Source organism: Capricornis sumatraensis, chromosome 7 (genome assembly GCF_032405125.1).
Source record: "Capricornis sumatraensis isolate serow.1 chromosome 7, serow.2, whole genome shotgun sequence".
Taxonomy (NCBI): Eukaryota; Metazoa; Chordata; class Mammalia; order Artiodactyla; family Bovidae; genus Capricornis; species Capricornis sumatraensis.
Genome location: NC_091075.1, coordinates 87864472 through 87889206, shown reverse-complemented (window position 1 = coordinate 87889206; position 24735 = coordinate 87864472). Strand labels below are relative to the sequence as shown.

The 24735-nt window shown below is 36.1% G+C and overlaps 1 protein-coding gene across 2 annotated transcripts; it reads left to right on the top strand.

Moving 5' to 3' along the window:
* Nucleotides 1–903: 903 nt before the first annotated feature.
* LOC138081749 (sulfotransferase 1E1) lies at nt 904–23872 on the top strand. 2 transcript variants are annotated; one of them, XM_068974843.1, is made up of 8 exons: nt 904–1008; nt 4394–4556; nt 8516–8641; nt 9445–9542; nt 13293–13419; nt 15971–16065; nt 18941–19121; nt 23027–23872. In XM_068974843.1, exons 2-8 carry the CDS (start codon nt 4406–4408, stop codon nt 23137–23139), a joined length of 891 nt encoding a protein of 296 aa, XP_068830944.1. In that variant the 5' UTR covers nt 904–1008; nt 4394–4405; the 3' UTR covers nt 23140–23872. The 2 variants fall into 2 exon arrangements, with proteins under 2 accessions (XP_068830944.1, XP_068830945.1); XM_068974844.1 differs by lacking the exon at nt 8516–8641.
* Nucleotides 23873–24735: the final 863 nt, after the last annotated feature.

Below are 24735 nucleotides of genomic sequence, written 5' to 3'. Positions count from 1 at the left end.
CTTTCCCTCTCCCCACTGGTAACAACTAGTTTGTTCTCTACATCTGCGTGACTGCTTTTTTTGTTATTGTTATATTCACTGGTTTGTAGTATTTTATAGATTCCACATACAAGTGATGTCATACAGGATTTGCCTTTCTGTCTGACTTATTTTATTTAGCATAGTGTCCTCCAAGTCCATTTTTCTCATTCTCTTATCTAAGTTTCAATTCTGTCAATGACTAACTTTACCTGGAAATTCCACACTATATCATTGAACATGTGATTGGGAGCAGAGATAAGTGAGATTTTAAAAACAGTAATCCAAAGGTGAGTTCTATTGCATTATTCCTTTAGCTGTCATCTGTTTTTGATTTTCAGGGTTGCTCAAGAGTTAAAGGCAAAGATTTTTAAACAAAATGTATTTTCCAAGTGACCTGTTAAGACACAAGCAAGTACTATAAATCCGTTTTTGAAAAGTCTCCCTAAGCTAATCTAGGTCTCCTGATGCAGGGTCATTTTCTTCTCCCTTCTTTCTCCTCTAGGGAGTTTAATCTTTCAAACGTCAACCTCATCCTTTGATTGAGTAAGTGACATTCTCTTACAAATTCTCTTATATTTTACTCCATCTTGCTTACATTTTTCTTCCTCATCTTTACCTTTACTTCCTTTTCCTCCTTCTCCTTAACCCAGTGATGGCTACTGGCAAATTTAGAAATTTGCCTAAGAGCCAAGAATGATAAATAACTGGAGAACCTCTAATATCTGTGTGAATAAGCATGACTGTGTGGCTCACTGCACCTGCAGGTATGATTCCATATTTGTTTTACCCCATTGCCTCACGAAATCCAGAAAGCCTAGACTCACAAGTTAATCTCCGCCTCCTTCTCTGGTATTCAGAATAAAAACTCACCAGAAACATTCCAAATGCACAGTAGTTCTCATCTTTTTTTGCAGCTTGAAACCTGAGTGGGGATTGAAGAAAACTGAATTGGATCACCCAGTTTCTGTCACAGGATCATCTGGACAGGTTTTATCTCTATTATTATTGCTGATATTAATATTTAGATTTCAGATATAGAAAATACAGAATTACTTATTATAAAACTATGTTAAAAAGGAAAGATAGAAAATAAAGTTTTTATCAATATTTTACTTAGTGTAAAGCAAATAATCACTTTGTGATAAAAGATCACTTATCATTAAAATAATATATTTATATAATGTTTTGCTGTTTAAATTAAAGAGTTTTAACATAAAACTTAGTATCATAGTTGCCTTGTAAATCCTGCATATTAAACATGTTCTCTATTTTACTGAAGTGAGAACAAAGCAAGCAAAGTAGAAAAGTTAAAGTGGAGACTGAATTCTAGTCAGATGTTTATGTCTGTAAAATATGTCAGAAGCAATCTATTACTAACAGGGAACTTGCAAATATTACTGTTATTTTTAAGTGAGAGATATTTGACCTTCAAGAGCAGAAATCCAAGTCCTTAGTAAGTAGTTGAAAAGGTACACCATTGGCAAGACAGTGGCTGTTTCATTTAGGAATTGTTAGTGGATACTAGAAAACCTGAAGAGATTTGATCTAACAATGAAACAATTGAGTTTAATAAAGATTTTTTAGCATCTATTTTGTGACACAGTACTATGGTTCAGGATAGAAAAATATCCAAAAGGATAGTCTCTCCTTTCAGCCACATTGCTCAAATCCAAATTAGGTTGTAGAAGGTGAGGCTGAAGCAAGGCCTTTGCATCTGTACTCATCCTGATATTCAGACTTATCACTGTGCCTGGTAACAGCAGAGGAACTCACAAAGCATATACTCGCTGAATGAAAGGCAGACTGGGGAGTAGAGGAGGGGAAGGTGGAGAAAGAGAGAAAGAAAGAGGAAGGGAAGAGGAAATACAAAGAAAAGAAGAAACATATTTCTTTCCTCTACTGATTTCATGAATCACAATTCTAATAATTTTTAGTCAGTGTTTCTAGACAATAGCACCCTACACACTCAGTTAGGGAATGAAGTTGACAATTTTGAACTGAACTATGTCTTTTGAGAAAGAAAAAAGCAGCTGGAGGTGAATCTGTACATTACAAGATGAGACCGCTTACCAAAAGAAGCTAAACAAAGCAAGAGATTTTATTATATGCCACCTAGTTTCACCCTGAGATTAAAATTGACCATGAAGGGTCAGTCAGAAGTCAGCCAACTGTTTTTGATAATAAATCAGCTACTCCCACTTGACTATAAGCCAATTCTTACAAACCTGGCAGAACACCAAGCAAGTTGTTCATATGAATAAACAAATCAATAGGCAGGACAAGGTATGCCTTTTGTACACATTTTTTTTTCCCCTAGTGATTATATGAGCAATAAATTTCTTTATAAACCATTAAAAAAAACAACTGGCAGTATAAAATGGGAACACTTCAGATATCTTCAATTTATAAATCAATCATAAATTACCTGCTATATATCATTTAGGAAAAAAACCACTTCTGATGGACAAAATTGACCAAAATGATTAAAATAACCAATAAACTTATGAAACATCAAAACATGAAAAGTTATAAAATATCTTTTATGTACAGATTTTTAGGGGTTTCCCTGGTGGCTCAGATGGTAAAGAATCTGCCTGCAATGCAGGAGACCCGGGTTCAATCCCTGGAAGATTCCCCTGGAGAAGGGAATGGTTACCACTTTACTATTCTTGCCTGGGAAATCCCATAGAGAGAGGAGTTTGGCAGGCTACAGGCATCCCTGATGGCTCAGCAGGTAAAGAATCATCCTGCAATGCAGGAGACACAGGAGACCTGGGTTCGATCATGTGTATGAGTATAACAACTTATCCTACAGGGTTTTTTTTTTTTTTTTTTTGACAGTGGATAAAAGGGAGGTCCTACCATGTGTAAAACCGTTCGCTAGTGGGAAGCTGCTGTATAGCAGAGGGAGCTTAGCTCAGTGCTCTGTGATAACTTAGAGGGGTGAGATGGAGGGCAGGGGGGAGGTTCAAAAAGAAAGGAATGTATGTGTACTTATAGCTGGTTCACTTTGTTGTACTGCAGAAACTATGGGCTTTCCTGGTGGCTCAGTGGGAAGGAATCTGCCTGCCAGTGCAAGAGATGTGGGTTTCATCCCTGCGTCAGGAAGATTGGGAAGATCCCAAAGATCCCCTAGAGAAGGAAATGGCAACCTACTGCAGTATTCTTTGCTGGGAAATCTCATGGATAGAGGGGCCTGGAGGGCTACAGCCCATGAAGTTGCAAAGAGTTGGACATGGTTTAGCTACTAAACAATAACAACAATCCTGAGGCAGTCTTGTAACTGAATATTGCCCAGTTCTTTGGCATGATGAGCCTCACTTTACTCAGTATTACCTCAAGTCTTAAAAGAAAAATAAAGGAGATCCTGTGAGGGTAATATCAAAGAAGGATAACATTTGTTGAGATGCTATATCACAAACTCAGAATGGAGTAAGTTTGCAGAGGAAAAAGGTAATGAGAGAAGTTGAAAGGCAATAAAGGAAAGTTTGTCTAATTAAAAAGTTTAAGGCTTACTCTGAACATGAAATGAGGTATCATGGGATCAGGCACTGTCAATGATAACCGTGTTGTTTAACCTTATAATTTTCACACAAGTCACTCAATGAGAGTGTCAACTTTACTGATGAAGTGAGAGAGAAAAGTATAAGTAATGCTAGGGGGTCATACAAAAATCTTCTGTATCTTCAAGAATCCATGTCTTAGACATATCCATTACAGTGTCATTATTTTCATCTTTTTAATATACTCACCAAGCATTTTATTTTATTTTTTTCATTGAATGGAACATATTCAGGATCAAAGAAAGCTTTGACTTTGACATCTGGCAATAGCTATCAAATGCGGCCATTAAAATTTATTGTTATTTAATGTATACAGAATTAATTAAAGGGATATTTTGCCAAAATATTGCTGCATTTTCTCAATCTGTTAGTCTTTTTATATGTTTTATCAGTTTTGACAGAGAAATCAAGGCTCTACTCGATGTATCACACATTTTGTACATAGTTTTAAAACATGTAACATTTTTGTGCTTTGTACTACTTATTCTTTTATATGTTAGAATTAAGTCACTTCAGTCATGTCCGACTCTGTGCGACCCCATAGACAGCAGCCCACCAGGCTCCTCCGCCCATGCGATTTTCCAGGCAAGAGTACTGGAGTGGGGTGCCATTGTCTTCTCTAGTAATAGGATTAGAAACTCTTAAAGCAACAAGGCTATGTTATATATTTCTTTAATATTATTACCCTATTTGTTCAACATAAAAGAAATGCTAGATACCCAAGAGAAATTTGATGTACAGGACTACTATTAATATTAAAACAACTTAAAGTGCATGTGAAGTGGAAAACATACCTTTTTTTCTTTCAGTGTACCCACTCCATGATGAGTTCTTCCAAACCTGTCTATAAAGATTACTTTGGCAGAATCGGTGGAATCCCATTGTATAAAAAATTTATCAAGTATTGGCATAATGTGGAGAAATTTGAGGCAAAACCAGATGACGTTGTCATTGTCACCTATCCCAAATCTGGTAAGTCTCTTTGTTATGTCAAAGTTGTTCCCTTTTCACCTAGAAAAGAAAAATCCGCCTTTTCTGTTAAATTTTAAGCCATTTCTCCCACATTCATTCTCTGTATTAAATGACAGATTATAAAAGTTCTGGTATATACACAGACAATAGTGGCATATTATAGCTCTATTCTCTCCATATAAGTTAAATAAGCAAGGTGACAATATACAGCCTTGACGTATTCCTTTTCTTATTTGGAACCAGTCTGTTGTTCCATGTCCAGTTCTAACTGTTCCTTCCTGACCTGCATACAGGTTTCTCAAAAGGCAGGTCAGGTGGTCTGGTATTCCCATCTCTTGAAGAATTTTCCACAGTTTATTTTGATCCACACAGTCAAAGGCTTTGGCATAGTCAATAAAGCAGAAATAGATGTTTTTTTCTGGAACTCTCTTGCTTTTTTGATGATCCAGTGGATGTTGGCAATTTGATCTCTGGTTCCTCTGGCTTTTCTAAAACCAGCTTGAACATTTGGAAGTTCACGGTTCACGTATTGCTGAAGCCTGGCTTGGAGAATTTTGAGCATTACTTTACTAGCGTGTGAGATGAGTGCAATTGTACGGTAGTTTGAGCATTCTTTGGCATTGGCTTTCTCTGGGATTGGAATGAAAACTGACCTTTTCCAGTCCTGTGGCCACTACTGAGTTTTCCAAATTTGCTGGCATATTGAGTGCAGCACTTTCACAGCATCATCTTTCAGGATTTGAAATAGCTCAACTGAAACTCCATCACCTCCACTAGCTTTGTTCGTAGTGATGCTTTCTAAAGCCCACTTGACTTCACATTCCAGGATGTCTGGCTCTAGGTGAGTGATCACACCATCGTGATTATCTGGGTCATAAATCTCTTTTTTGTATAGTTCTTCTGTGTATTCTTGCCACCTCTTCTTGATATCGTCTGCTTCTGTTAGGTCCATACCATTTCTGTCCTTTATTGAGCCCATCTTTGTGTGAAATGTTCCCTTGGTATCTCTAATTTTCTTGAAGAGATCTCTAGTCTTTCCCATTCTGTTGTTTTCCTCTATTTCTTTGCATTGATCATTGAGGAAGGCTTTCTTATCTCTCTTTGCTATTCTTTGGAACTCTACATTCAGATGCTTATATCTTTCCTTTTCTCCTTTGCTTTTCATTTCTCTTCTTTTCATGGCTATTTGTAAGTCCTCCTCAGAGAGCCATTTTGCTTTTTTGCATTTCTTTTCCATGAGGATGGTCTTGATCCCTGTCTCCTGTACAATGTCACGAACCTCATGAGAAACGCTGGGCTGGAAGAAGCACATGCTGGAATCAACAGTGATGGGAGAAATATCAATAACTTCAGATATACACATGACACCACCATTATGGCAGAAAGTGAAGAGGAACTAAAAAGCCTCTTGATGAAAGTGAAAGAGGAGAGTGAAAAAATTAGCTTAAAGCTCAACATTCAGAAAACTAAGATCATGGCATCTGGTCCCATCACTTCATGGGAAATAGATGAGGAAACAGTGGAGACAGTGTCAGACTTTATTTTTTTGGGCACCAAAATCATTGTAGATGGTGATTGCAGCCATGAAATTAAAAGACGCTTACTCTTGGAAGGAAAGTTATGACCAACCTAGATAGCATATTAAAAAGCAGAGATATTACTTGTCCAACAAAGATCTGTCTAGTCAAGACTATGGTTTTTCCAGTAGTCAAGTATGGATGTGAGAGTTGGACTGTGAAGAAAGCTGAGCACCAAAGAATTGATGTTTTTGAATTGTGGTGTTGGAGAAGACTCTTGAGAGTCCCTTAGACTGCAGGGAGGTCCAACCAGTTCATCCTAAAGGAGATCAGACCTGGGTGTTCTTTCGAAAGACTGATGCTAAAGCTGGAACTCCAATAGTTTGGCCACCTCATGCTAAGAGTTGACTCATTGGAAAAGACCCTGATGTTGAGACACATTGGGGGCAGGAGAAGGGGACGACAGAGGATGCAATGGCTGGATGGCATCACTGACTCTATGGACGTGAATCTGAGTGAACTCCAGGAGTTGGTGATGGACAGGGAGGCCTGGTGTGCTGCAATACATGGGGTTGCAAAGAGTCTGACATGACTGAGTGACTGAACTGAGCTGAACTGATAGCTCTGTTCTAAAACTACAATCTGTACATATAATTTGAGCAGCACAGTGATAAATGGGTATTGTTGGCCAGATAAGAAAGTCACATAATATAGATGGGTGACTATAGAACCATCAGTAAAATTTAAAATTACCCTTCTGTCTTTATGTCATTGTTGTCATTGCTGTATAGAGAAAGTATAAGTATTTTTCATGGATTTTTAAAAAAATTAGCACTTTTTAGCTAATAAGTTCCTCTTTCTAATGTCCATCTCTGAAGCTCTATTCTATATTTTCCTGAAATTAACTTGTTAGTCATAGTCTTACAATCTTAGAACTTTAGAAATTAGAAAGTCCAATCCATACTTCTTCTCTATGTGGTTGTTCCAATTAGTACTTAAATATGTCAAACGTTTAATATACCTTAGGTTATTCTGCCTCTAAAGTGTTCTTCCATTCTCTTTCCTGTCTGGACCAATGTCACCACAAAACCGAGGACATATGAGTGCTATTTCAGAATCAGTTTCTCTTAACTTCTTCATCTTCCATATTCAATCAATCAATCAGTTTTGCCCTTTTAGTCTCATAGATATGCCTCAGAGTCAGTTTCTAATTTTCTTGTCACCTTCTTATGACCCTTCATTCCATTATTGTATTTACTCTGCCACTAGAGGAATTCTTCCAAAACATGATCCTTATAACCTTGCTTTCTTGCTTGATGTATGGCAATGACCTTTAAAATCTTTTAGAAATGACTTGAACTCTAGTATGAATTACAAGGCTTTGTAGGCTTGGTGTCTGCTTGACACTGCATCCTCATCTCCATTCATCCCTTCAAGTGGCCTCTGATTTAGGTTTTATAATCTACATCCATGGAGATGGAAATGGCAACACACTCCAGTATTCTTGCCTGGAGAATCCCTTGGACAGAGGAGCCTAGCAGGCTACAGTTCATGGGGTCGAAGAGTCACAACAGAAGCAATCTACATCCAATTCATTTCCTCACCACTTTACTATTTGTAAATGTCTGGCGATGATTTTAAAAAAAGGAGAGAGAGTTCTTCTGTCTGATAGAGCTCTCTCCTATCTTGCACAACTAGTGAATTTCTGCCAATAATTTGTTAAGGCCAAACTCAATTACCATGTTCTCTTAAAGTCGTTTCTTTCTTGTGGAAACATCATGGTGACAGCAGAAGCACATAAAGTCCTCCTTTGCTGCTGCTGCTGCTGCAGCTAAGTCACTTCAATCGTGTCCGACCCTGTGCGACCCCAGAGACGACAGCCCACCAGGCTCCCCTGTCCCTGGGATTCTCCAGGCAAGAACAGTTCTTTAAATCCCTGTGCCCATCTGTATTACAGCATCTTAAGAAAAATGAAGTGTAATTATTGAGCACTGTTTCTGACTCTTCTGAGGGCCCTTGAATATCACAGGACAAGGACCAGACTTATTCTTTTCTATATTCTCTGCACTAGGACTCAACCTGAGGCATAAAAGCTATTAAGAAACCCTGTGGTTGAAAGCTTGCTTACTTTTTAGATGTGAACATTTAGATCCAAATAAGTTATCAGCTTGTACAATATCACAATTCATTTTTGACAAAGTCAAATTTCTATCATAGGTGTATTTTATTGCAACTATGTTAATCCTTATTTTTGATGCTATGTTTGGATCCTATAAAGGTAAATATTAGGGCAAATAGTTTTTGTGTCCTTCCGTAATTCTGACAACTTTCAAATACTATTTCATTGGTAGCTTCTTACTTTATCCAACTACAAGTACATTGATCCCTGCATTATCAATATGCATTGTCAATGAGAGACTCAGGTGTGTTTAATTTTTTCAGGTACAACGTGGGTTAGTGAAATTATATGCATGATTTATACTAACGGTGATGTGGAAAAGTGCAAACAAGAAGTCATTTTTAATAGAGTTCCTTACCTGGAATGTAGCACTGATCACTTTATGGATGGTAATACATAAGTTAATTTTAAAAGCTTTACACATATATTTTAATGTGTGGGTGTAAATGGTACAAGAAAGACTGTATGCAAAATAGTATTTTTTGGCAATAGTATTAACTGGCAATTAGTATTATGTCATCTACATAGAGAGGTATGTAAATTTAAATCTTGACAGAGTTTATAGTATAGCATATTCCTGGAATAGAGTGAGTGAGGATAGCTCTGACATGCTTTCATTAAAGCCTAGTAATATATGAGAATTATATTTCTCCTTGGGATAGATGCAGTGATACTTTAAACACTAGGGACATATCCATAAATTTTCAAGGGTATGCAAAAAGATGTTCATCACAGATTCTTTTATTATTATAAAAAATTAGAGACAATATAAATGTTAATCAATGGAAGGTAAAAATGACATGAAGTCATTAAACATATTATGATATCATATGTCTGTTTTCACTGAAGTGCTGGTATAAAATATTAAGAAAAATGCAGTTATACAATATTAAAAAATTTCATCTGTGTGTCTGGTATTTATATAGCTATGAGTCTGGGCATATAGATATAGTTGTATGGAAGGATGCTTACCAAAATGTTAATAATGATTTTTTTCAAAGTGGGGAAAATTTATTTAATCTATTTTTTTCTGTATGATTTTATCTATATAAACTTCTGTCATAGTAAATACATATCATTATTATGAACATAATATAGAATGCATAGATGCTTCTATTTTAAAAATCTGTAAAAATCCATACAAATATTTATAATTTTTGAAGTTGTCCAACTTTTTTTTTTTTTTAATTAGGAGTAAAACAGTTAAAAGAGATAGCATCTCCTAGAATAGTGAAGACTCACCTGCCTGCTGAGCTTCTTCCAGTCTCATTTTGGGAAAAGAACTGTAAGGTAACAGAGTCAAGTGTTCTTAGAACTTCACCCAACTCAAAGAATGTTACAATGATAAAGTTAGGTAATATCCTGCATCTTATATACACTGGTTTATTTATTTCTTCACTGAATCTATAAACATTTTAAAAATGTGGATCATAGTATAGTAAGAAAGTCTAGACTTGAATTCTAACTCCAGAGCTGATTCTCAGAAAAACAGATAAACTCTCTAAGCTTTCAGGAAGCTGAAGTTTCCTCATCTGTAAAAGAGAGATAATAATTGCATTTCACATAGAGTTGTTATAAGGATTAGCTAGAATAATGCTTGTGAAGTGCTTAACATAGTACCTAGCATGCTATAAATAATTCACAATGGCTACTTTTATTTGTTATTATTAGTAATTGTAGTCAATGTACTCTTTTTGCAAACTATTGTGCTTGGCCTTGTGAGGCATGCAAATGAGCTAGGCAAGGATAAACCAGACAAAAGTGATAGAATAATTATTTATTGAGTGCCTATCATGAGCCAGCAATATAACAAATACACATGTAATCTTTGTCTTCATGGACACATGGTTCACAGGGGAAAGGGATAAATAACAGACACTACAGAAGGTGATATAAGTCAAGTAAAGGAAGAATTCTGGCCTAGATATTGAGGGCAGAGAAGGAACCTTAAAGCAAGTAACATCTCATCTGATATGTGAAGGATGCATAAGAATTAGTCTATATAATCTCTGAGGCAACCCAAAGTGGGATGTGAAACCAGTTCAATTTAGCTAGAAGGCTGAGTGCCTGTACTGGTTGGATGAGTGATGGGAGATGAGCTGGGTTTGTTTGTAACAGATATGGAAGCCAACTTATGAAGTTTGGGCTCTACTTTGAGGATAATGAGGAGTTACAGCATATTAAGCTGCTGATTGAGATGATCAGTTTTGCTTTTTAGAAAGAATAATAACATGGAATCCTAAAGTACAGGCCAAACATTGTCTTAGACCACTGATGTTGTTCCTCAAGACCTTACTAGTTTTATTAGGACACACTATGATCCATACTAAACATATGAGATATTAAAGTACTATATATAGTCATTATTGACAAAAAAGGGATCTATCAGAGTCATGAAGTATTTCTATTTTGTACTGTGATATAACATGGTATATATGACATTTTCTGGAACTACATAGTGCAGACTTTTGAAGAGTCCAATGTTTTTTGTTTGTTTGCTTTTATCATAAGCAATCTTAGAAAGATCACATTACATCCTTTTGAAGTCATACATAAGAGTTCTTTCTTTAATAAATACTGTTTATATGTATCTTCTGGGAAATGTGTGATTACTATTTTTTCAAGATATTTGGCCAAGTTACTTTTTTTTCTTTGAAAAATGGAATGAAGTCTTGGTGTTATCCCTTTACTTGTACGTGAAAAGATACTGTACCTTTACAATAGCTACAGTCTTCAAAAACCTGCTTATTATCGCCGGGATCATCAAAGAGTAGGAGACCATTGGATGAATCACAACTTGAGTACTTCTGGGGTGATTCACTGGTGGACAAGAAGACAGGTGGATTGAGACTATTGGCAAAAGTGTGTTTGGAGTTTTGAACTAAAAACTTTCAGTGGTTAAAAAAAAGAGAGAGTGAAAAAAAGGAACAAGCTAAAAACTAAAAGAAGCAATTGAAGTCAGTAAACTTGAGGCTTTGGAGTTGTTGCAGAAGAGATATATCCTTGATAAGAAAGAAAGGATAAAGAAACAAAACTGTCTTGGAAGAAATCATGGTGCTCAAGGGCAAGTCTTCAGAACCTTTAAGGTACTGAAGTAGTTTCAAGATTTGGCTACAAATGTTGCTCACTGAAGTAAAATAGAGGTAATGACCAAAGACCCCAAGAACCTAGAGAATCTGATGGATCATGTATACAAATACTAAAATTACACAGCATGATGAAAAGCTTTGGAATGGAGAGTAATATTATGTCTGATGTTCAAATCTTAAGTTAAAGCAAGGGAGTGACCATAAGTTTAAAAATGGCTTCAGTTAGGAGAATGAATTATTACAGGGTTTTTTCAAGTGTAGGATTTTTAAGACATATTATATCCCAAGTGAATTGTGGGCAAACTAGAAACTTTGACTTGAGAGAGATGAGGGGAAAGACCTAGATTTTCCTCAAAGGCAGGAAGAGCATGCACAGTAAAAATTTAGTGTATAGAATCAAATTTTCCAAAATGGAGAGAAGATAAACTAATGGAAGTTTAAGGAAAGAGGGGTTGCTTTTACATTCCCTCTTCCCCCACCTTGAAGAATAGGGAACTAAGAGGTACAAATTACTATGTATAAAATAAATCAGCTACAATGATATATGGTACAACACAGGGAATATAGTCAATATTTTATAAAAGCTACAAATGGAGGTAATCTTTAAAAATTAATCACAATGTTATACACCTAAAACATATAATATTGTACATCAACTGTAACTCAATAAAAAAACAGTACATTAGGGAAAAAAAAAAGCTTCATGTATGACCTGGAGCAAAACTTTAATACAGATTGTATTTTGAGATGCAGAGACTATTCAAGACAGAGGGAACAGTATGAACAAAAAAAGAAATAAAAATGATAAAGCAAATTTGTGGATATATATATATATATATATATATATATATATATATATATATATATAATGGCAAAGAGTTCCATTCAGCTTATAAGCAAAAAGGGCTAGGGAAAATTTTAAATAAATGTGGAAAAGTTTCATATGGCCAATGATAGCTTTGTTGAGAAAGAAAGTTGACTTTTTCTGTAGTATTTGGAGCTACTTCTTAGAATATTCAAACAAATTTCTTTAAAATTGTTTGAAAATGTAGTAACTTGAGTAGGACAGATTAGTGAGCCTTATCAGATCCACTAAAGAGTGGAAAATCAAGAGCTGCCATAGACCACGGCATGGCTCAGGTGCCTGAAGGAGGAAGTGGAAGACCGCAGAGAGACAGAGTTTTCTTGTGCAGGTCTTTTCCTGCAATGCAGAGTTGTTGTTTAGTCGCTAGGTCATGTCTGACTCTTCTGCGACCCCATGGGCTGTAGCCTGCCAGGCTCCTCTGTCCATGAGGTTTCTTAGGCAAGCATCCAGGAGTGGGTTGTCATTTCCTTACTCCAAGGGATTTTCCTGACGCAAGGATCCAACCCCTGACTCCTGCATTGGCAGGCAGATTCTTTACCACTGAGCCACAAGGGAAGCATGGAGTATCAGGGGTCTAAGCATCCCATAAAAATTAGCTTTTCTTCAAGACTATGAGTAAGAAAATAGCAGGACCTTTTTAAAATTGTTATGCAGGATCATTGTGTAGTATAAACGCCAGAGGACTTTATTTTTGACTGAATGATTTATCAAATCACTTACTCTCATTGATTAATTCTCAATGATGTATTCTGACTCATATTTAGTTTAGTTTCTTCATTTATAATTTGGCGATAATAATCTGCCTCACCCAATTTAGAGCAATGGAATTTGAGGCTCTCAAATGAAACATGTGAAAATGGCATAAAAATGAAAAGTGAAAACTAACATTGAACAGCAATACAAAAGACGTTGTCATTTCAGTTTATTGAAGGAATTTCCTTTTTTATAATTTTAATATTTTGTAAATATTCTAAAGCAAATATGTTATGTTTACAGTTAAAAACATAAACTTTTTCTTTTTAAATCTTGATGTGACCAAATTTGAAAAATAGTAGGTGATTTAATAACTAATTTCATCTTCCTTAGATCATCTATCTTTCCCGGAATGCCAAGGATTTGGTTGTTTCTTATTATTTTTTCTTTTTAATGGTGACTGCTAATCCAGATCCTGGTTCTTTTCAAGATTTTGTGGAGAAATTCATGAATGGGGAAGGTATGAAGAGTTTCTTTTTCTGAATTCTTTCAAGGTAAATGATACAAGGCAAATGACATATTTGGGGATAATTTTTGCTTTCTGTTCTGGTCTATTATCCTTCCTGGTCCTTAATTAAAACACAGAAGTTCTAGAAGCCCTTGAACTTAGAACAAGCATAGTTTTTGCAGATGAGAATGGTAAAGTTCAGAATCTGGACACTCGAGTACAGTGCCTACAAGTAGGTATATATATGTATATGTGTTTGTCCAATTCTCTTTCATGTCTTATTACAGAAGTACTTCACAGTGTGTTATTATAACTTCACTGAACAAGAAGGAAAAAGATAGAGGAGAGAACTTGTTCATTTGTATTTAAGAAAAATTTCAGATACTAAATGAGGCCAGCATTCACAAAGAAGTCTGAATATCTACAAAATTCTTACTCATTCTACCCACTGTACAGTCTGAATAATTCAACTAGATTTCTTAGAATAGTACAAGAGTTACTTGAGCAGAAATTCTGGGAAATTTTGTCTTTTTATTTAACTCCAGACTAAAGCAACAGAGTATTCAGGTTTGAGAAAGAAAGTGTTCAGAAGAATCTAATATTAACTAAAGAAGGCCATTCTGACTCCTTAATAATAAGTGTAAGGAAAGGGATAACAATGTCGTTTATATCTCCCAAAATTAATCAGTTCAGTTCAGTTCAGTTCAGTCGCTCAGTCGTGTCCGACTCTTTGCGACCCCATGAATCGCAGCACGCCAGGCCTCCCTGTCCATCACCTTCTCCCGGAGTTCACTCAGACTCACGTCCATCGAGTCCATGATGCCATCCAGCCATCTCATCCTCTGTCGTCCCCTTCTCCTCCTGCCCCTAATCCCTCCCAGCATCAGAGTCTTTTCCAATGAGTCAACTCTTTGCATGAGGTGGCCAAAGTACTGGAGTTTCAGCTTTAGCATCATTCCTTCCAAAGAAATCCCAGGGTTGATCTCCTTTAGAATGGACTGGTTGGATCTCCTTGCAGTCCGAGGGACTCTTAATATTGCCTCAATAAAAGTGTGGTATATGTGCTTTATGTTTGTTGCTACCTTTGGAAAATTTTATACTAAAGCACGAATAAATTACATGCCTCAAGATCATCAAAACGTGCATTGTAAAATGGATAAAGATAATGCTGTACCTCAGCAAAATAGATGAATAAGATCACTATAAAAGTCATTTATGACTTTTCTGCAAAGAAACAAATGGGACAAAGCAGAAGCAGACCTACCCACAGGTACAGAGAAAAAATTAGCAGTTACCATAAAGCTGGATGGCATCACAGACTCGATGGACATGAATCTGAGTGAACTCCGGGAGATGGTGATGGACAGGGAGGCCTGGCGTGCTGCGATTCATGGGGTCGCAAAGAGTCGGACACGACTGAGCGACTGAACTGAACTGAACTGACTGATAAGGGAGAAGGATGGGGAAGGGGCAGAATGATGAAGGGGATTAAGAGTCCAAACTGCTAGCTATAAAATAAATACATCACAGGGAAGTAATGGACAAGACAGGGAATATAGTCATTATTTTATACTAACTTTTGGCGTGTAATGTATTCAAATATTGAATCACTATGTTTACACCTTTGATGTTATTTTAGGTTAACTATAAATAAATAAATAATTGTCAGTAGGGTCAAAGAACAAAAGAAATATCCGATGACTTAATGCAAAGCAGAATACTTTGGCTCACACATCATCATTATTACTATGTCAGCTTTTTACTGGGTGAAACACTTGGATACATGTGAGAAAAGATGAGGGAGAGAAAAGAAGAATCCATATTTGGTCATATCACATCACCTCCAAAATCTTCTAACATTTTAAAGTGAGAATGAAACTAAGGATCCCTAAGAAAGCACCCCTTTACCCTTTAAACTGCAACAGTGTAAAAAAAAATATATAATTATAAATTATTCAGTTACCAAAGCTACTTTTTAAATGGTAAATTTGAGATCTGGACTGCATTCTAATCATAAGAATGTTGATAGTTCTACTACTGAACTCCTTTCATTTACAACACACACACACAGACACACACACACATACCATTTTCAAAAATACTCTTATAAGTTCTAAATCAAATGGAAAGACTTCCATCACTTTTCCTCTGAGTTATAAACTATGTAATAATAATGAAAGTTGAGATTATATTTCTGTATGTAGATTTTTCAACATATTTCCTTCAGAGAAATTTGCCTCAGTTGGGCAGCTGATCTCTAGTTTTCATTCCATGACCATTTATTTATATTTTTTTCTCTGAAACCTCATTTTCAAGCTGAGTCTGAGCGTAGAGTTGATGCTATGTCCTCACATTGTTTTTTTTTTAATATAAACTTATTTATTTTAATTGAAGGTTAATTATAATATTGTATTGGTTTTGCCATACATCAACATGAATCCGCCGCAGGTATACACGTGTTCCCCATCCTGAACCCCCCTCCCTTCTCCCTCCCCATACCATCACTCTGGGTCGTCTTAGTGCACCAGCCCCAAGCTCACACTGTTTTTATCTCTGATCTTAGTTCCTTATGGTTCCTGGTATGAACACACAAAATCTTGGTGGGAAAAGAGGAAGAATCCACAAGTGCTATTTCTTTTCTATGAAGACATGAAGGAGGTGAGAAACTCAAAAGACATGGCAACTTCATAATTATCAAAATGTTAGCATTTGAAAATAGTGTAGATACAAAATTTTGCCTTTGAATAAATAATGCAGCCACCTCCAAAAGTTACAATAATCCAGATACTCTACTACAGATTGAACGTAGTGAATAAAAACCTTCTGTAAATGAACACATGTAAACTCAAGTCTCAAAAATGTTACCAAAGACAAAAGTGGAAAGAGTTTGAGTTCTTAAATCAAAGCAACAGCCACACACAACACACACACACAGATGCAGATGCACAAAAGGAATCACAATGGGCAAGAAGAGTTAAATGGTCTCTAAATCCATAGATAATGGAATTATTAGAAAAAGACCATAAAATAGCTATACTTCACATGTTTAAAAAAATAAAAGAAGAATTTAAAATCTTACAAAGAAACAAGAGGTTACTAAAATTGACAAAGCAGATTTGGGTGGAAAAAAAGAGCAGCAAACCAGAATTTCTAAAATAACTTCTAAAAATTAAAATCTGAAAAGCAAAAAGATGGCTTAAATAACAGATAAGGCATGGCTACATAGCGAATTAGTAATGTGGTAGATGATGCTGAGGAACGTCCACAGGATGTATTTCAGAGAGATAAATAGAATACTTTAGAAAGAGTAATGGATATGTAGGATAGAGTAATAACATCTTACATGTATCAAGTGAAAGTTCCAGAAGAGAGTAAAGAGAATGCCAGAATAGCAAAATGCAAAAGTATGATGACATCACAATTTCTAAAAATCTAGTTTTTTTCTAGCTTCATTAATAATCAGGGTAATCCAAAATAAAAATGTCTATGAGGTGCTATTTCACACACAGCAGAGTGACAACAATGAGATGTAGTCTGACTGGGCTATGCTTAGTTGCTTAGTCATATCTGACTCATTGCACACTGTAGCCCGCCAGGCTCTTCTGTCCATGGGGATTCTCCAGGCAAGAATATTGGGTTGGGTTGCCATACTTACTTTCAAGGGATCTTCCCAACACAACCCAGGGATTGAACCCAGGTCTCTCACATTGCAGGCAGATTCTTTACCAGCTGGGCTATAAGGGAAGCAAAGTCTAACTGTAGTCTGACAATAAATACTAGTCAGGATGTGGCTTAGTGAGAAGTAACACACTTCTGATAAGAGTATAAGAATATACAAACATTGTGGACAACATGTCACCTAGGGAGGGCAAATGCGTATAACTTAAGGCTCACAAATTCCACTAGTAGATATAAGTTTATGAGAAACACGGATGTGTATATTAGTTTATATGCGCAGCAATCTCCATAACAGCATTCCGCACGACTGTAAAAACAAGCCCAATACACATATACTCAGGAATAAATGCATTGTATATACTATTATTCCACAATTAAATACTATATTGCAGTGAAAAGGAATGTATTTCAAATGTGCTTATCAGTTGAGTAAAATCAAGCTATATGTTGTCTAGGGATACATACATGAGTTTCAAATCTACAGAGTAAAGGCACAGGATTGAGTAGGTCAATTTCAGGACAGCAAGTTTGTTTGTTGTTGTTATTTGTGAAAATTGGAATGGAGAGTGAAAAAATGAAGTTGGGAACTTGCAAATGGAAGAACTTAGCCAATTATGAATGTTTTCTTACATGCACTGGGTAGTAGGTAAGGGTGCTGCATTCATATTAATTCTTTAAAGCATATATGCACACATATCAAATAATTTATAAATGAAAGAAAAAATACTAGATCTTTTTATTAAGGGATAACAAATATCTTCTCTAATTTATTATTTATTTATTTATTGGCTGTGCTGGGTCTTCACTGCTGCTCAGGCTTTTCTCTAGTTCTGGTGACCAGGGGCTACACTACATTGAGGTGGCCAGGCTTCTCATAGCAGTGGCTTCTCTTGTTGTTGAGGATGGGCTCTAGGGCATGTGGGCTCAGTAGTTGCAGTTCCCGGGCTCTAGGGCACATGCTTGATAGTTGTGGCGCATGGGTTTATTTGCTCCACGGCAAGTGGGATCTTCTGGATCTGAGATTGAACCCATGTCTCCTGCATTTGCAGGTGGATTCTTTACCACTGAGCCACCAGGGAAGCCCTCTTCTCGCATTCTTTATTAGCACCAAGAAAGCAATTGATATCCAGGTCTTGTTCACATCTTCGAGCAATTATTGAAATTCATTTCACAGTAATTCTAGAGTTGTTTTGATGAGGACATATTTAAAATAAAACTATGGATATTATTTTAGAAGCAGAATTATTTCTTTATAGAATTTAATGCAGAACAGATTTGAATGAGAAGCGACCATGATTTGTAGTTTGCTATTATATTACTTAAATTTGTGTTCTATAGCTAGAATATTGAAGACAGTAAATTTAACAGGCACACAAACAAAATTTATTAGTTAATCCATGCCTTTCACCCTCCCAAATTGTCTCTATCCATTTACTCCCTATTTTGATCAATAATGGCCAGGTTTATGTTTCTTCTCTATTTGCAAAAATGAGGAGCAAAAGAATAAATCTTTTCTCTTGTTTCTGCAATACATCAAGTAAGAGTAAAAGACATTAACTGTATATGTAGAGATACTATCTTTTTTGTGGAAACAAGTAAATAAAAAATGTGTGAGAATGCATATGTGATACAATAGATTTATATGGAATTTATGGAGCAAAAATAGAGTTATCTAACTTAAATTGGAATAGTCAAGGAAATAATCCCAAAGAAAGTGATACTTAAGCTGAAGTTTAACAGGTAGACTGCTCATTAGAAGCCTACTTTCCAATATCAGTGTGGGGAGGAGAGGGGAAGAATGATTTTCTTATTGTGTCCTTTTTTTTTCAAACACAAAATATGTTTTTCTTCCTAGAATATCAGAAAAGAGGTGATGAAATTGTTAGAATTTCTGGGAAGGGAGGCATCAGATGAGCTTGTGGACAAGATTATAAAGCACACTTCATTCGAGGAGATGAAGAACAATCCATCTACCAATTATACAACATTGCCAGATAAAATCATGAACCAAAAGGTATCTCCCTTCATGAGAAAAGGTGAGATGCTCATGGTATTTGCCTCCATTGTTACAGGAAGGCCTAAGTTTAAACATTTACAGGCAAACATCTATTAAAGTCTATTCATGCCTGTGGACCCCACTTGTTTTCTTTAGAGCTGTTTCCATCTTTTAGTGATCAGTTCTGCAGAAGTACAAAATATTAATACTACTACTAAGAAATTACTATTAGAAACATTACTAATAGTAATTGACTAGTTTTGCAGAAGCATAAAATACTAGTACTACTACTAATAAATTACTATTACATGTTGATTATTTAGTGCATACAACAAATTATATTAAGAACCACCAGCAGTCACCCCAGCCTCAGTACTAGCACTAATATCATAGCCTACTACTACTACTACTACTACTAAGTCACTTCAGTTGTGTCCGACTCTGCGACCCCTTAGACGGCAGCCCACAAGACTCTGCCATCCCTGGGATTCTCCAGGCAAGAATACTGGAGTGGGTTGCCATTTCCTTTTCCAATGCATGAAAGTGAAAACTGAAAGTGAAGTTGCTCAGTTGTGTCTGACTCTTTGCGACCCTATGGACTGCAGCATACCAGGCCCCTCCATCCATGGGATTTTCCAGGCAAGAGTACTGGAGTGGGATGCCATTGCCTTCTCCGATACCACACCCTACTAGCTATTGTTTGTTAAGTCTTTATGCCTTGGTGCTACACACATACATTATACAAAATGTAAATTCTTATCTTTATTAAAATTCCAATACAAGAGTTAGGAAAAAACTTCTATTATCTCATTTTGAGATGAGGAAACAACCTTAGAACAGTTAGTCAGCTCTTCCCTAGCTAAGTGGCAGACATTTTTCAAGACTAAATGTCAAATGTCAAACATCAAATGGTACACATTGAATATGTACAGTTTTCTGTGTATTAATTATGTTTCTACAAAGCTGCTAAAACAGCACTAAGTTTCAAAACACCAAGCAGAAAATACTGCTCAACTTGGTAAAAATATCAAAATACAATGAGGTGACATCTACTGGGAGGAGGCACGTACTTGATGAGACACAGTCAGTTCATAAATACATAGGTATATAGGATATGGACCTAACAGAAGCTGAAGATATTAAGAAGAGATGGCAAGAATACACAGAAGGATCATACAAAAAAGATCTTCACGACCCGGATAATCACGATGGTGTGATCACTCACTTAGAGCCAGACATCCTGGAATGTGAAGTCAAGTGGGCCTTAGAAAGCATCACTACGAACAAAGCTAGTGGAGGTGATAGAATTACAGTGGAGCTATTTCAAATCCTAAAAAATGATGCTGTGAAAGTGCTGCCAATATGCCAGCAAATTTGGAAAAGTCAGCAGTGGCCACAAGACTGGAAAAGGTCAGTTTTCATTCCAATCACAAAGAAAGGCAATGCCAAAGAATACTCAAACTACCACACAATTGCAATCATCTCACACACTAGTAAAGTAATGCTTAAAATTCTCCAAGCCAGGCTTCAACAATACGTGAACTGTGAACTTCCTGATGTTCAAGCTGGTTTTAGAAAAGGCAGAGGAACAGGAGATCAAATTGCCAACACCTGCTGGATCATGGGAAAAGCAAGAGAGTTGAAAAGAAAACATCTATTTCTGCTTTATTGACTATGCCAAAGTCTTTGACTGTGTGGATCACAATAAACTGTGGAAAATTCTGAAAGAGATGTCAATACCAGGCCACCTGACCTGCCTCTTGAGAAATCTGTATGCAGGTCAGGAAGCAACAGTTAGAACTGGACATGGAACAACAGACTGGCTCCAAATAGGAAAAAGAGTCCGTCAAGGCTGTATATTGTCACCCTGCTTATTTAACTTATATGCAGAGTACATCAGGAGAAACACTGGACTGGAAGAAACACAAGCTGGAATCAAGATTGCCAGGAGAAATATCAATAACCTCAGATATGCAGATGACACCACCCTTATGGCAGAAAGTGAAGAGGAACTCAAAAGCCTCTTGATGAAAGTGAAAGAGGAGAGTGAAAAAGTTGGCTTAAAACTCAACATTCAGAAAACTAAGATCATGGCATCCAGTCCCATCACTTCATGGGAATAGATGGGGAAACAGTGGAAACAGTGTCAGACATTTTTGGGCTCCAAAATCACTGCAGATGGTGATTGCAGCCATGAAATTAAAAGACGCCTACTCCTTGGAAGGAAAGTTATGACCAACCTAGACAGCATATTCAAAAGCAGAGACATTACTTTGCCAACAAAGGTCTGTCTAGTCAAGGCTATGGTTTTTCCAGTGGTCATGTATGAATGTGAGAGTTGGACTGTGAAGAAGGCTGAGTGCCGAAGAATTGATGCTTTTGAACTGTGATGTTGGAGAAGTCTCTTGAGAGTCCCTTGGACTGCAAGGAGATCCAACCAGTCCATTCTGAAGGAGATCAGCCCAGGGATTTCTTTGGAAGGAATGATGCTAAAGCTGAAGCTCCAGTACTTTGGCCACCTCATGTGAAGAGCTGACTCATTGGAAAAGACTGTGATGCTGGGAGGGATTGGGGGCAGGAGGAGAAGGGGATGACAGAGGATAAGATGGCTGGATGGCATCACCGACTCGATGGACGTGAGTCTGAGTGAACTCCGGGAGATGGTGATGGACAGGGAGGCCTGGCATGCTGCAATTCATGGGGTCGCAGAGTCAGATGTGACTGAGTGACTGAATTGAACTGAACTGAACTGATAGGATATGCAAAGTATTGGGACATCCACTGTTACTTGGATAATCTTCCTTCTGGAAGAAAAACTAATAAAAGAAAAGAAAAGAAAAATCTTCCTCTTGGAACCAAATTGTCAATGATAGGGTTAAGGATTTTTTAAACAATGTATTAACAAACTTGCAATTGGGTTAAAACAGGACACCCCTGAAAAAGGAATAACATGCAGATTAAATTTAGGTTACTTATACTCAGATTATCTCAGTTTCTTTCCCCAGAATGTCTTCATATATTTTAAAGATAAAACAATAAACTAAAAATAATTTTCATGCTTATAAAGTGCTTCATACTATTGAGTCCTCTGACAGAATCTGATTTTCAAGACACATTTTCTATCTTATGATTTTTGGATTATTTCATTGGGAAGGTTTAGAGCTCCTTGGATTAAGAGGACAAGTGAACTACTGATTAATTTAAAGTACTAGTGACTTCTTCCTTTCAGAGGAGAGTTGGATGTGATGAAAAGCAAAGAAGAGCCTGCTAGAATTTTGTAACAGCACAGGTGGTAAATATTGAGGAGCTTCTCTAACTGTTGGTGGCAGTAAAAATGGGGAGGAGGCAATGTCTATGAAGAAAGTCTGAATATAAATAAAGAATTAGATATTCTGGCCTAAAGACAACAGCCACGCTTATGCAATGGATATCTGCATTCAATTAACCAGGTTATGGAAAATGACTCAAAGAAAATGCAGTCTGGTGGGGAAGAAAATGAATTCGTTTTTTAGCTGGGTGAATTTGAGATGTTCCTATGAAATACAGGTGGCCACATCAGGTAGGCACTTGGGTATGAAGACATTATTCTGTATTTTAATGTTTTCAACATGAAGATGATATTTAATACCACAGAAGAGGTAAAACATGGATCACGAATATTTCAAAGGAAATTGGAGAAGAAAATTAAGTAGCATAAGAAAGGAAGGTCAGAGAAATAAATGTGCTTTTTTTTTTGTATGTTTATTCATTTTATTATTTTTAAACAATCAGGACAAATCCTTGTTTGCACTCTCAAATATATAGTATTTATGGTATATACTTACAATTAAGGGTTGCAAAAATAAAATTTGATTAGGTGTTAATGAAAGTGATAGATATTAGAAAATTTCACTATTCTGACTGGAAGACATAGTGTTTACTGCTTTCTTTGCTTTTCTGTTATAGGAGTTGTAGGAGACTGGAAGAATTACTTTACAGTAGCCCTGAATGAGAAATTTGATAAGCACTATGAGGAGCAAATGAAGGGGTCTACACTGAAGTTCCGAACTGAGATCTAGGAAGAGTTTTCTTAACATCTGAGATTAAACTGTTGTTTCATCCTTCCTCACCTTCTTCACTTTAAACTAGTAGAGAATGAATTATACAAAAGACTATGATCAGGTTCACATGATTATTGAGATCTTAGTATGAAAGAGTTCAGAAATATTTTTTTTCTGTAATTATCTCTTTAATATGTTCTTTCCTTTTTACTTTACTGTAAATATTACACAAAGCTATAACCTATGAGAATGATGTAGGTACACACAAATTGTTCAAGTTGTTAGAGCCTCAGTAAAAATAATCAGACATTCCAAATTATTTAACTTTGTGTCTACTTTTTCCCATTTATTAGTATATTTGGTATATAATGAAGGGGTATATGTATATGTACCTTTAAATACATATGGTAAATGCATATTAATAACCATACATGGAATTTTAAAACCTTGACAAATAGAACTGAAAAGAATAAACATGAGTGTATAACTAGATGTATTATTTCTTGGCTGAAATTATCTTTCATTCACTGCAAAATGACTTAACTTGGAATTTACCTTAGTTTAGTGTAAATTTTCAGCATTTTCAGAACTGATTTCCAGATGTCTATAAATAATTCCAAAGAGTATGATATATTTTTGAATAATTTAGCTAATTTAAAATAGTTATACTTTAGAGTTCCTTCTATCCTATACACAGTGTAATCAAAGTAAATCTGTAAACTAAACTTTTAATGAATGTGAGATATACCAATAAAATAAAACAAAAGCAAAAGCAAAAGAAAATTGTTTCTTATGTAAACAATGTTGTTTTGACTTACGTCTCCTATTTTTCTATATTGTATTGATCATCTTTTTCCTATAGTGTTTTTATTTTAACAGTCAATGCATCCTTTCTCTGAATCAGAAGACACACAAGATTATGAAAAAATCACTATGGGTCTCCAGTAGAATACAACATTGTTAATTTCTAAACTCTAGGTCAATTGATATATGTTTTCTTATTCTTTGGAGAAAAGACTAGGAGTTTCCTAGCACCTTGTTTAATAATTTTGATTTTTCAGAATCAAAGCTATATTTAGTGTAACATTTCTATAAATTATACAAAAATTGAAGAATCTTGAAAAATTTTAAGAATTTGTTGGGTTGGGGTGGCAATTAGAATCTCAGTTTCCAGAGGGAACAATCATTAATGCATACATACACACAGGTATGTATGGATCATGGCAAATAGAAGGGGAAAAAGTGGAAACAGTGACATTTTCTTTTCTTGGGGTCCAAAATCACTGCAGATGGTGAAAGCAGCCATGAAATTAAAAGAAACTTACTCCTAGGAAGGAAAGCTATGATAAACCTAGACAGCATATTAAAAAGGAGAGACATCGCTTTGCCAACAAACGTCCAGATAGTCAAAGCTATGCTTTTTCCAGCAGTCATGTACAGATGTTAGAGTTGAACCACAAAGAAGACTGAGCACCAAAGAATTGATGGTTTTGAACTGTGGTGTTGGAGAAGACTCTTGAGAGTCCCTTGGACAGCAAGGAGATCAAATACTTAAGGAATCAGCCCTGAATATTCATTGCAAGGACTGATGCTGAAGCTGAAGCTCCAGTACTT

Bases quoted from the DNA above. Each gene is read 5' to 3' on its own strand.
- LOC138081749 (XM_068974843.1), top strand. From the start codon at position 4,406: ATGATGAGTTCTTCCAAACCTGTCTATAAAGATTACTTTGGCAGAATC. The intron at 9,543-13,292 runs GTAACAGAGTCA...CATCTTCCTTAG, and splicing joins TTTGGGAAAAGAACTGTAAG to ATCATCTATCTTTCCCGGAA. The intron at 13,420-15,970 runs GTATGAAGAGTT...CTCTGATCTTAG, and splicing joins GAAATTCATGAATGGGGAAG to TTCCTTATGGTTCCTGGTAT.